Source organism: Schistocerca americana, chromosome 1 (genome assembly GCF_021461395.2).
Source record: "Schistocerca americana isolate TAMUIC-IGC-003095 chromosome 1, iqSchAmer2.1, whole genome shotgun sequence".
Classification (NCBI taxonomy): domain Eukaryota; kingdom Metazoa; phylum Arthropoda; class Insecta; order Orthoptera; family Acrididae; genus Schistocerca; species Schistocerca americana.
In genome coordinates this window covers 184,591,181-184,604,819 of record NC_060119.1, presented here as the reverse complement: position 1 = coordinate 184,604,819, position 13,639 = coordinate 184,591,181, and the positions used below count along the sequence as shown (strand labels likewise).

The window sequence follows — 13,639 nt, the reverse complement described above, 5'->3', positions numbered from 1 at the left end:
TCAACGTGTGTAGCTTGACTGGTGCAGTCAGAGGATAATCTGGAAAATGGTATGGTGTGCCATGGCCTTCAGCAATGAAAGCAGACTCTGCCTGCATACAAGTGTTGGTTGTTTGTGCATACAAAGTAGACCTGGTGAGTGCGGTCTCATAGAATTCATTCATCCAAGACACAGTGGCCCCAACCCAGGCCTTACAGTCTGGGGCACAATAAGCTCCATTCACTGTCAGTACTTCTGGAGGCGACACAAACTAGTGCTCGGTATGTGCAAAATGTTGTTACACCTGTCATTTCGCTGTTCTTGCAACATGAAGTTGGTGCTGTTCCAAGAGGATAATGCTTGCCCACACATTGTCTGTGAAACTCAACAAGCTCTGCAAGATGTGCAGTAACTCCCCTGGCCACCATGATCTCTGGAATTGTCTCCAATTGAACATGAGACAAGAAGTGATTTGCATGACTCATTAACTGACAAGTCTTACAGAACTACGTGAAGAGGTCGAGTAGGCATGGTATAATGAATCCCAGGACATTATTCACCACCTGTACGATTGACTGTATGCCAGAGTCAGTCCCTGCATTGTCGCCTATGGAGGCTACACCACATTCTGATATGGGTGTTTCAGTATGGGTCGATAACTGGTACTACCTGTGCTATTGATCTTTAAATGTAACCATTTCATGTACTCCATATGTACTGTGTTGCAACAATAAATTTTGAGTGAATTGGAAACCTCTAAAAGGGTTACTTTTTTTTCTGGCATTGTAGTTGATGAGTAAGTGTAATGATGCAATAGGACAAATTCCAATCCCAGTCAAAGACTCCTGCAATTCCAGAACTCAAGAAATTGTTGGGATTGTTTGTCTACAAAATTAGGATGTTCACAGTTACTGAATGGACAAATCATCAGCTCACATTCACAAGAAAAAGCTGCAGAACGAAAATAAATGAGAACAACATATTTTTAGAACAAAAATACATTCCAGCCATTAGTGCTCAAAAATGATTGCTAGTTTTTCTAATGAATGGATTAAATTGTGAAGTATACCTTCTTTATGAGAAGAGGGTATTTTGTTATCCTTTGCATTGGTTTAATAAGAAAGCTGCTAAGTGGCATTCCTTTCGTGCGAGGGTCAGCCTGGCACTGACGAACAAGTTCACGAAATTCCACTGATTCTTCTGTAATCTTCTGCAGAAATGTAGCTGCACTGAGCTGGCAGCTACAGAAACGGATGTATGCAGTCATCCTTGGGAGCTGTAATCAGTTTCTTGCATGAAATTTGTGTTTTATACATTTACAATTTATTGTTTGCAACTTAGATTGATTTTTGTTCATTATTAGCACTTTTGGGACAATGAAGACATTAAGCTTATAATTAAATGGTTAAGTATAGTCAAGCGAATACACTTGCATTTATATCTACTGAAATATTCAAGGTATGTTTTCAAGTATACATCAAATTTTCTGATTTTAGACATACAATATTTATGGACATGTGCCATTATCATTTATATATATCGAAAGGCCAAAATATGTCACACTAGAGTTGTAAAATGAATACATTGAGATCTGGACTCACAGTTTACGAACTGTGTACTCCATAACTGATATCCATTCCATATAACTGTGTTGTGCAGTCTTACTGATTCCATACAATACATGAAATATTTAAAGGTTTGTGTGTTTATCATTAGGTATGATGGTACATTATAAAGACAAAAATAAATAATTTGATGACAACCATTAGCTTAGAGTTGATAGAGTAATCTCTGAAATGTATGTCTGGGCCTCTCAAGTGATGTTGAAACAAAACTCTCTCCCTGTCAACCACTGAAAAATTGGATAAACAGATAGAGCTGAAACTAAATAATTATTAAATACAAAGGATATGCAATCAAATCCACTGCAACATGAGTGTAAGTACTACCAATGATTGATGACTGGATGCACTGATGTAGCTTTCAAATGGAGCCCTACAAAAGTATAAAACTGAAGATCTACAAGGAAAACAATTACAAATCTCTATACTATTAATTGAAAGTGTAATATACATAACAAGACATGATTTCAAGTTTTTATACCATGAACAACATTGTGTTGAGTGTGTTGAGAAGAGGGGTTGGGGTTGGGGTTGGGGTTGGGGTTGGGGTTGGGGCTGGGGCTAGGGCTGGGGCTGGGGCTGGGGCTGGGGCTGGGGCTGGGGCTGGGGCTGGGGCTGGGGCTGGGGCTGGGGTGGGGGCGGGGGTGGGGGTGGGAGTAGGGGAGGGGAAATGGGAAGGAGAGGGAGCTCCTGTTTCACACATCTTAGGACTGATGATAGCAATTGTGAAGATAATCAAATAGTTACTTTAGCAACCAAACACTAATGTTAGGAAAATAATCCTCAGCAACTTGTCTCAGGAATCAAGCTCCCATCATCTGGCTGCTTATGTCAATTGAATGTTTAACACAAACCACTGGTAAGTTGTCAAAACTTATATTGACCATTAGCATGACAGCTGACTTGAAATATCAATACTTTTGATCATTGCCAGATCATTGATGTCTCATGCATGAGACACTCCATCCTCAAGGTAGTGCAAGTATTGGGCTTTTGACATGCTACTGTGACAAGGCCATACTGTGCAAACATTCAAAGAACCCCAGTGCCATAAGAATCAAACGTTTTGGGCAGCAAAATACCAGTGACAAGAGTCATCATAAAATCTTATGGTTTGTAAAAGGGTGCCACAATAAAGCAAAACACTCAGTGTGTAGAAGGCACCACCCAACTATAAATGTACCTCTGGAGTGTGCCCAAAGATTAGCATGGAAGTAAGAACATGCTCCCTGAATGCTCAGAGAGCAGGAAAAGGCTGCCTCGACATGTGAGGAGGTGACATGCAAAGACAAACATGTCCACTAAATGCAGTTTTTCACAATCAACATAAAACTTATTTCAGGCATACATATGAATGAAAATAACATATTTCAATGCAGACATCTTTCCTTTGTACCAAAGGCAGTTGATACCTGTACATCAAATTTACAATGAAAATATTGCTTTAAAAAGTACATTTAAACATGGACATGTTCTCATTTCCATGAACCGTTTGAACATGTTTGTCTCTGAGTGAATATCAAAAGCAAATATCTAGTTTCCTGAAAATAGCTTAATCTTACTGTAAAATGCTTGCTGTACTATGTAATATTACCTATTTGTTATAATTTAGTATGTGGTACCATGGAAAAAATATAAACTGGCAACTACACATTAGGATTCAGTGTTTTACTGTAAGTTCTGACTTTATTGTTGCTTCACAATTATTTACAATAGTTCAAAGCATCATAACAGAATACAGTGACGTAGCAATGGCATTACCTATTACTATAATTGTTTGAGGGAATGTTACACTTAAACATATCAACCTGCAGCATTTTCTAAACAATCACAAACAATTTCTTCAATGTATTCAACAACTTGAGTATACTGTCTATGATGAATGTATACCATCTTAAGTCTTCTTGATTTTGTTAGTCTTCTCTGAAAATAGTTTACAGAAAACCACCAGTACCTTTCTTATTGTCATTTGAAACTGGATTGCTAAGAAGTACTTCAGCTTATGATTAAGAGAGGAGTTTTGTAATGATACATCTGCATTTTGGGATTTCCACTCTTGTACATCTTGCTGCAGCCTCTAGAATGAAATTGCCTCGATATCAATATGAATGTTACTCACAGCTTTGCACTTATATATGAAAACTCATATTATTTCACGTATGTAATCTCAATTTCATAGTCCTTTAGACAGGGATTTCATGTCTATCACTCTCCAGTCTTCACCAAGGTTTCTTACTTCACCCACTGACTGGTAGACCTCATTATATTCCTCTTTTGTTACAATTGTTGGCCTTTTTCATAGAAGTTTCTCTACTCTACAGAAAATGTAGTCAGCACGTAAGTAACAGTGTTCTCTTAGTAATTATTATTAATATTAGTAATACACAGTATTATTATGAGGGAATGGAGAGGATAAACTGATGCTAAAAGCTGCTGGAATGAAATGATGTGACTGGAATCAGTGTCTCCTACCGGCCGCAACTAACTAGTTCTCCTTTACACAGAATGCATATGTGGACACATATTTTCACAGTATAGTATCATGGCACATATTTGATTTCACTTAAACTGCATGATGTACTTAGATTCTGCTTATCCTGTATGTACCATCTCATTCCATCTCTCTCTCTTTTTGGACATGTTCACCTTTACATGTCACCTTCTGATATGAGATGAAGTAAATATTGGTATACCAGTGTCAGAGTACCATTATGTTGAGATGCTGTTTAGGCAAATGGGGCATTGTTGGCGGGAAACGTTTACACTTTACACAAGGCAAAACTGGGATCTGATACACAAGCCATCATCTTGTAGTGGCAAATAACACAGGCACCTGCTGTTCAGTTAAGTGCTTCTAAGTCTGTCTGTCTGTCTGTCTGTCTGTCTCTCTCTCTCTCTCTCTCTCTCTCTCTCTTTGCAGACAACCTACATATTCAGCAAGACAATGGACCACTGCACAGCTCCCAAATAGTAAGAGATTGTCTTCAGGAGCACTAAAAAGTAGTAAATCTATGGATATTATAATATTTCAACCAAAGTACTTAAATCTTGTGTTGATTCTGTGGTGTCCCCCCAAGTTACCTAAGTAACTAGTCAATGAGTCAATGTGTATATACTAAAAAGACTTAAGTACGCAGTAGTAACACTCATTTATGTAAGTGGAGATAAGCAACTGATTCTAGTGACAGACTCATCTGCAGTTGTAAGCCTCTTCTGTTATTCTCCTGACTGTAACTGATATGGATGTTCTAAACCCCTTTATCAATATACTTGTGTCATCAGCACCATTAAAGACTGTGGAGAGTCCTCCTTTGTGCCTAGTAAATCATTTATGTAGGTGAAGAATGTCTCAAATATTTTGAGAAGGTAGCTTACATTAGAATATACATCACCATTCTTAGAATAATTTTATTAACATCTAAGTTTGATTTTCATAAGTACTTCTTAATGGAGAAAGCAATATGTAATCTCACAAATGCATTTCTAGTAGAACTAAACAAAAAAGATTACCCTCTTGGTATTTTCTGTGATTTTGTCAAGGCCTTTTATTGACTGAACAAAAAATTCTACTAGAGAACTAGATGCATCTCTGATTCCAAACCAGGTTCTGTCCTTGGTTCCCCACTAATTCTTATATATAGATGGTGAATTTTAAATGAGGAAAAAAATCCAAGGAGTGCATGCTGCTGTGTACAAGTGACAGACCATTGTTAACTTTGTTCTTCTGAATGTATTGTGTACATAAAATGGTCAACAAGTCAACAAGAAACTGACAACCCTGATGGTCATGACATGTTATTCACCCACAGATGTATAACATAACACACCAATGAGCTGATTTATATCTGCCAGCATTTGGAAGATATGAGAAAGAACAAATCCCATCGTAGTGTATGCGGAATTGTATCAGAACTTATGAACGATTCATTGCCAATGGTGACAGAGTCAAAGAATGTTTGTCCTGTAAATGGAAAGAGGGTCATTGCTAGAAGGAAAACTGTGGCATGCATGACATGTTTACAACAGCACTGTGCTGTTTACTTTAGCTGGTATCACCATGACAATAGCTACTAATGTACATGCCACATTTTTATACCATGGCAACTTTCACAATTGAGGAATATGCTGACATCCACCTCACCTTTGGGCTTGCCGATGGAAGAAATGATGTTGCAAAACAACTGTATCATAGACGTGTCTTACCTGGTGCTTCCCAGCCACCAAAATATTTTACTTTGTGGATAGTCACTTCAGGGAGTATGGTGCATGTGTGGCACCTCTAGGATTTAATGGCCGGGGCCAACTGTTGACGTACAGTGCGGATGATGAAGAGAACTTGTTACAAACTGTTGTGGAAGACCAAAGAACAATCACCAGGTCTCTTGACACTGCAGTTGGAATATCACAATCTACTGTTATGTGGGTACTGCACAGAAACCATTACTATCCCTTTTACATGCATAAGGTACTAGCATTGTCACCGGGAGGCTACCAGCAGAAAGCGGACTTCTGCAAATTCATCCTAAGGCATCAGAGGCATGACCAGCATTTTTCACAAACAATTCTGTTCACAGACAAAGCCTATTTCATGTAGGATGGTATAGGGAATTTGCATAATTTGCACAAGTGGACAGAAGAAAACCTCCACAGCACAGTGGTGACGAGGGTAGCAACAATGATGCAGTGTCAATATCTGGTGTGGTATTATTGATCGGCATTTCATGGGGCTGTTTGTGCTACCACTAAAGATGATAGGAGAGCGATATCTTTGTTTGCTGGATGCTATGTTATTGAAATCGTTGGAAGACGTTAGTTTGGCCTCTCGTGTTAACCTGTGGTACATACGTAGTGGAGCCCCACTCACTTCAGTGGCACAGTGTGACACCACCTGGACAATTCCTTCCCTTCCAAATGGATTGGTGTGGAGGCCAGCTAAATTGTCACAAGCTGAATCCACTGGTTTGCTTTTTGTGGAGGCCACCTGAAACTGTGATTCAGGAAGGAGGTATTGTTGATATTAAGAACCTGCAATGCAGTATACATGTCGATGATATCATGCAAAGAGATACAGACATGATGGATTGTTTGAGCAATACTTTCAGCAAATGTTCGAACTTTACCACAAACACCATGGCCATCATTTCGAGCAGTACTTATGAAACACCACTGCAGCTTCTGATCATGTGTTTCTATGTTAGTTTAGATTTGTGATGTTACACTGTATTCATCTGGATTAACTGAGACAGGCCTGAGTAGTCGTATTTTGTACTCTGATTCTTTGTAGTTGTTCCTTAAGACTAAACCCAGGACACAAAAACCAAATAATGAAACATTCATACACAGTAATGCTGTTATTCCTCACTTTCCTTTACCTATGTCACATAGCCACTACACATAATATAAGCTGGCGAAAACAGAATGATATAGATGTGGATGGTGTCACTGCTAGCATTGTCATGCATACCATCACTTGATGATGCATACTTCAGCTTCTGATTGGCAGCATTGACTACCTACAACACTTACATGTTGTGCGGTGTTGCTGATCTGTCCTTCTAGCCTATGTCGGTGCAATGGGAAAGTCTGCTGCACATTTATCAATCTTACAACACTCAATTGCATTGACATTTAGTGACAGAAGGGCATGGGGAAAATGAATTTATGTTTGTAGCCCAATGTGCGACACTTTGTAAAAAATATTTTTCCTCATTTACAACTCACCTTGTATAAATGACCTAACTCTGACCTCCAACAAAGCAAGCAGCTTCACACTGTTTGCAGATGATACAAGGATTGCAATAGGTAATGAAACATCCACAGACTGAAAAGTGTAATGGCAACCAATTACTAATACTGTTCTCAATTGGTTCACAGTAAATTCTCTAGCAATAAAACTCAACAAAACCAATTACATTCAGTTTCATTCTGTCTAAAGCCATTGGGAGATTAATATCACAAAAGAGCCAGCAGATACAGAGAGTATATCATTCAAAATTCTTAGGCACCCATATAGATAACCAGCTTAACTGGGAACACCATATACTCCAAAAACCTTGAAAATGCTTAACTCAGCAAAATTTGTCAGCTGGATAATCTCAAAAACCAGAGACATCAATATTTCAGATTTGCCCATCTTTGTTTCATTCATTCACTGGTATGTAATGGAATTATCAGATGGAGGTGGAACATCACTCGCTGCATACAATTGCCCCATAGCAGTCTCTGACAAACAACATCCAACAACAAAATTCAGGATAAGGGTCACCACGTCATAACAGGTACCAGCTCATGATGCAAATATAACAAAGATGTGAAAGCCAAATGAAAATAGATAGTACTAATGACATACAGGATATAGATGCGGTAGACATTGCAAATGTCACCTATAATGTGGAAGTTGTAGCCATAGACAGAAACTTGTGTGGTTATTCAGTAGATAGCCATCACAATGGACAGCTTACTTGCCACATGTCTGGTAGTCTTAAGGACATGGACATTTCAGTGGTTGGGTGGTTGACTTGGGGGAGAGGACAAAAGGTGAGGCCATCGGTCCCACCGGATTAGGGAAGGATGGGGAAAGAAGTTGGCCATGCCTTTTCAAAGGGACCATCCTGGCACTGGCCTGAAGAAATTTAGGGAAATGACAGAAAACCTAAATCATGATGGCCAAAGGTGGGTTTGAACCGTTGTCCTCCCAAATGTGAGTCCATTGTGCTAAGCATTGCGCCACCTCACTTGCTGACATTTCAGTGACCCTAGCACTCACTCCTGCAGGAAATAACACATTTCCTATCAGCAGAAAACATGCTAGCAAAGATAAGGTACATCAATTAACAGACATGGGTCCACATGTTGCCTTTGTAGAAGGAGAGAAAGGTTATGTGGGGAATTTAAGTCCGATCACTCTCGGAAGAAAGTTGTTTACAGAAAGTAACAACTTACAACACAAAATTATTAACATTTCAGCTACTGGCAGAAACAAATAGAAAATTAAAGCCAACAATAGGCTGTCAGCAAACAGGTTAAGGTTGGTTGACATCTTTTGGCAGAAAAGTATTGAGGTTTACATCCCTAATTTTGTAACAAAGAGGCATGTAGATACTCACAATGTTGATATATTCCTAACAACATTCTTGCAGAAATAATGTCTGAATTTTTAGTAACTGATGTTCAAGGGGTTTAGAAAGAAAGTAATTGAAAATGAAACATTGAATGTCCTTCTTACACCTAAATGTGTTGTAAAATAAGCACACTTGTGCTGTATGCACTGCCTGGTTGCACCTTACATCCAGTCAGTTCTGCAGTGCCACAATTGTGTTAGATATTTTAATTTGGCTATGCAAGCAGCACTTAGTTAACCAAATGCTTTGGGAGCCCATGAGACTTCACAATGCTCACATAGCAGGGAACCCAGGTGTTTGCACTGTAATGGAAACCACTCTACCATCAGTTGCTGTTGCCCAATTTATCAGCAACTCATGGAAGCAGAGCACAGCTTAGCTTATAGCAATTATACTTCTGAACCCACGCCACTGTGATCATCATTTGCGCAGGTTACTACTGATGTTTCCATGACATGAGTGCTCTCTCATAATGAATAGCCTGAAGTATGCAGGATATCAGAGGATTTGAATACAACAGAGAAAAGTTACAACAGGGACCTAAGCATGCAGTTATATCAATTCCAGCCCCCAGGTCCAACAAAAATAGAATGCTCACTCACAATCAACATAAGCATAGTTATACTGGTATGTCCTATGAATTTCAGGATCCACAAAGTTCTATACAAAACACTCCATACTTCCCACTCCTTTACCTACATTCCAGCCTGATCAAGACACTCCTGCTAACAGCTTTTATACTTTAACAATGCAGACTTTTCTTTCCCTCTAAAATCAAACAGGCATAGTAATGACACAGGCTATTACACAGAACACTGTTGAAGACTTCTGAAAATCTGACAATGGCCTCTGAAGTCCTCCAGCGGTATGCACCATCGGCTATCTCGAACAAAGAAAGTCTTTATACGGAACTTAGTGGTAACTACACGTCAGCAACTTGTATTTGCAAAACTTGGCTTAATACACCAGATCAAATACTCCCTGCAGTTAAGAGATTACAGTCACCCTCTCTTGGTACCAGTTTTGCATGAAGAACTGTTAAAAGACACTAAACAGGCGGCAAATTCCTCACCTGGCAAGGGTAGCATACACTACCAGATGATAGAAAATCTCCCTCACATCACACTCAGAAAACGGTTACAGATATTTTACCAAATATGGATGAACAACAAACTAATACACAATTGAACAACTCAAATAGATACCAATACTGCAACCACATAAAGATGAAGAGTAGGCTGCGTCATATAGACTAACTTCTCTTTCTTCCTGCACTGGCAAAACTTTACAGCATTTGGTTAAAAATTGGTCACAATTGTGGCTGCAATCAAATTAGATTCTGAGTAAGTATGGTCTTCAGAAAAAGCAAGAGAACAATTGATAATTTAATACCTTAACCCCTCTTATGTCTGTGATGCAGCGACAAGAACAATGAATGTTATGACTATCTTTCTTGATGTTGTTGGAGCATATAATAACGTTCACATGTACCAGTGTTGATAAGGAAGTTGTAAACTCTTGGACTCTATCCAAAGCTGATTTACAGAATTGACGCATTTCTCACCAAAAGAAATATATAGATTTGGGTCCAAAATAAATTAATTGGACCCCATGTCTTCTTACAATGGGTCTCCCACAAGGATCTATTCCAAGCCCTACACTCTTTGCACTCTATACTAATGAACTTGAGAGAATTATTGCTTCTGTAAAACTGCTCCAGTATGCAGATGATATTTGTGGACCCCAAGACACAGAAGAATGTATTAGTCCTGCAGGCATGCTTGGATAGCTGAAGTGGCAACCGCTCATAATAAGCAGGAAATCTGGCTTCAAGTCCTGGTCCAGCACAAATTTTCATGTGTTGCAAACAGCTGATGTCAGTCAACATTTGCAAAATATAATCCATTTTGTAATTTGTTTGTATGTATGTATGTAGTATGTATGTATGTTGTGACCACCAGTCTGGACCAGGCTGTGGGTGAGCTGTCTATGGCAATGCACATACAGGATCAAACATTACACAGCTGTGGATTACAGATTTAATACGTAATTGTGCCCTTCACAAAATGAACATGCTGTTTGAACAGTGTAAGACTCTCTGCTCATAAAAAATCCCAACCTAGGTTCCCTCACACTCTCTTTGATTCCAGAATGAGTTGGGGACCTCATACTCAAACCATCTTCAGTATATGCGGAAAAGCATCAAAATGTACGAAACTGGTAACATGAGTATGGTGGGGAGTTCACCCAGCACTATGCTCACTTTGTACCGCATACTGATACATTCCCATACAAATTATGGAGGCATAGCTGATCACATCGCTGTAAAAAAAAAAAAAAAAAAACACCTTCAGCTACTACACAAACTGCAGTACAAAAACCTATGCATCTGCCTTGGAGCTATGCTTTCTTCATCTATTAATGCCCTCCTCCTGGAAACAAGACAAATGCCTTTATATAGCCACAGAACAATGCTATGTGAGGATTATATTTTACAAAGAAAGCAGATACTACCTATCCACTGATCAAAAGGTGTGAAATGCACACTCCAATTGGAAATTATAGAAATCAGAGGAAAAAGCAGCTTAATCTCTATGAACAGTAGGAAAACTGGAAATATCTGCAAATTAAAATTCACTTTATTGAAGTCCTTCCAATGTTTCTATACAACTATCACAACTCATCTCAGTATATTCCTGTAACATATGTTGATAGTTCCAGCAACAGTAAAGGTTAGGAGCCATTTTCACCTATGTCAGGCGTAGCATAGAAATAGGCAGAGTATACTCAAATATACACACAGATGGCTCAAAAATGGATATGGATACTCATTGGGATGCAGTTTCTTCTGTCCACAAATGGCAGAAGAAAGGAAGTTTCAAGCACAGGCAGTGCTTCTGTATCCGTATCTGAAACACTCCCTGTTCTGCAGACAGTGCAGTGCACAAGCTCCCTCACAATCCCCAAAGCCCTTATCACATCGACTCATGATGCATTGTGAAATCTATTAGCTGCAGGAACTGGAAAAAAAGAAACTTGCAAATACAATCTTGATCCAGTAAATCACTTATATGATGGAGAAAAGACTGTCAAATTACAGAATTCATTTGGGTTAAATCTCAGTACAATGACAAAGCAAATCAACTAGTGAGAGATTTAATTAGCAGCAGAAGACCTATGGACATAAAACTCCCATTTACAGACTACCTTCCTGAAAATAAAACAATGAGCAATTCTCTCATGTCATGGGAAAAAAACCCAACAAAGGGTACAAGCTATGCAAGTATACACCCATTCATACCAAGACAGCGATGGTTTGTAAAGGCCAAACACTCACGGACAATGCTTCTCAATAAGGGATCTTTTCCTGTCCACCTACATAGAATCTATCAATGTGATGATATTGCAACTGATGACATAAATCACACCCTACTTCAGGACAAGCACTATGAGAAGGGGAGAATGAAATTTTTAAAGGAGCCTTCAAGACTTGGTCACTGACAACAACTTTGCACTATCCTAGTTGTTGGAGATACAACCAGAAGCAGATATAATGCCACAGCTGGATTTATAAAGACATAAAAATCTAAAAGGAATGGTGGCCATTGATCTTATTTAAGGAATTTTCATACAAACAAGTGGTTAGCTGTGAATTCTATTTATTACAATTACAATCTGAAGATAAATTTACAAATGTATGCCCTAAAATGTACGTATGAGGTAGATAGATGCATAGAGAGGAAGAGAGGGAGAGGGGGAGAGAGGGAGAGGGAGAGGGAGAAGGAGGGAGGGAGGGAGGGAAGGGGGAGGGAGGGAGGGAGGGAAGGGGGAGGGAGGGAGGGAGGGAGGGAGGGAGGGGGAGAGAGAGAGAGAGAGAGAGAGAGAGAAAGAGAGAGAGAGAGAGAGAGAGTGTCATCTCTGATGTTGGGTGGACAGTGTGTGTAGGATGGTCGGTAAGAGAGTTGCAGTGTCAGGGCAGGTGCTCCTGGCAATGTTGTGGACAGGACGCTAAAACTATAGCAAGACCACTAAAATCACACCGGGAATACTCGCCCGTTGCAAGGCACATCAAGCCACTCCACTTTTGTGGAATTCAGGATAGTTATTACGAAAGCAGCTTCCGAAGAATCCTTGAAACAGTTCTGGGCCTGTTTGAATACATGAACAGGGAAGGTGAACTGGCGATCTGAGATGCAAACAGTAGCTGTGGGACAGATGCTGCCCAACGACCAGGTTTGGCAACAGAAAAGGGAAGTGGCCATAGGCTGGTTAAGTGCCTGACTTGTTTAATAACTGTTCTAAGATACGTGTCTTCAATGCATTGATGAAATGCGCAGCCTGAAATAGCAGTTGCATTTCGGGTTGTCTTTATTCAGCAAGTGCTCCTTGATCATTGGCAAATAAATAACAGGTTAAACTACGGGGTGTTCAAAAAGTGTCTCTGAAGTGCCATATGATTGTTAGCCAAGTGTGTCGTATGCCAAAGTGAATATACCAAAACGAAACTCAGTGAAATAAAAGTTATTAATTTATTGAATATTCATTTTTACCAACAAATTTTCACATTAAATGGTGGAAGTGTGTGCCCTGTTGGTGAATACACAATTCAATTCGTCTAATCATATGGCACATGCGGCTAACAACCATACGGCACTGTGGAGAGACTTTTTGAACACCCCATATATGCCAAAATATTGTTCAGCTCACAGACAGATGTTAAAGTCATTGGCTTTGCTGAGCCACCCAGTGGCTGATGTTAATTGAGAAGTGATTGTCAAGATTATAGCTGCCTTTGTTATATAGCAATTACAATATTTTATTTCAACATTTCAGTTCTGAAAAGACCAAATATTTTCTTATTGTACATATTAGGTATTATTTTAATTGTAAACAAAAAAGAGTTAAGGTTTGCTCTTC

The 13,639-nt window shown here is 39.2% G+C and overlaps 1 protein-coding gene across 1 annotated transcript in view; it reads right to left on the bottom strand.

Annotated features, from left to right (window-relative positions):
- LOC124615702 (intersectin-1) overlaps positions 1–13,639 on the bottom strand; it is a 225,358-nt gene that overhangs the window by 55,656 nt on the left and 156,063 nt on the right. The window contains exon 27 of the mRNA XM_047143787.1: positions 1,049–1,255. Coding sequence (XP_046999743.1) covers positions 1,049–1,255 — 207 coding nt within the window. The remainder of the gene's footprint in view (positions 1–1,048; positions 1,256–13,639) is intronic.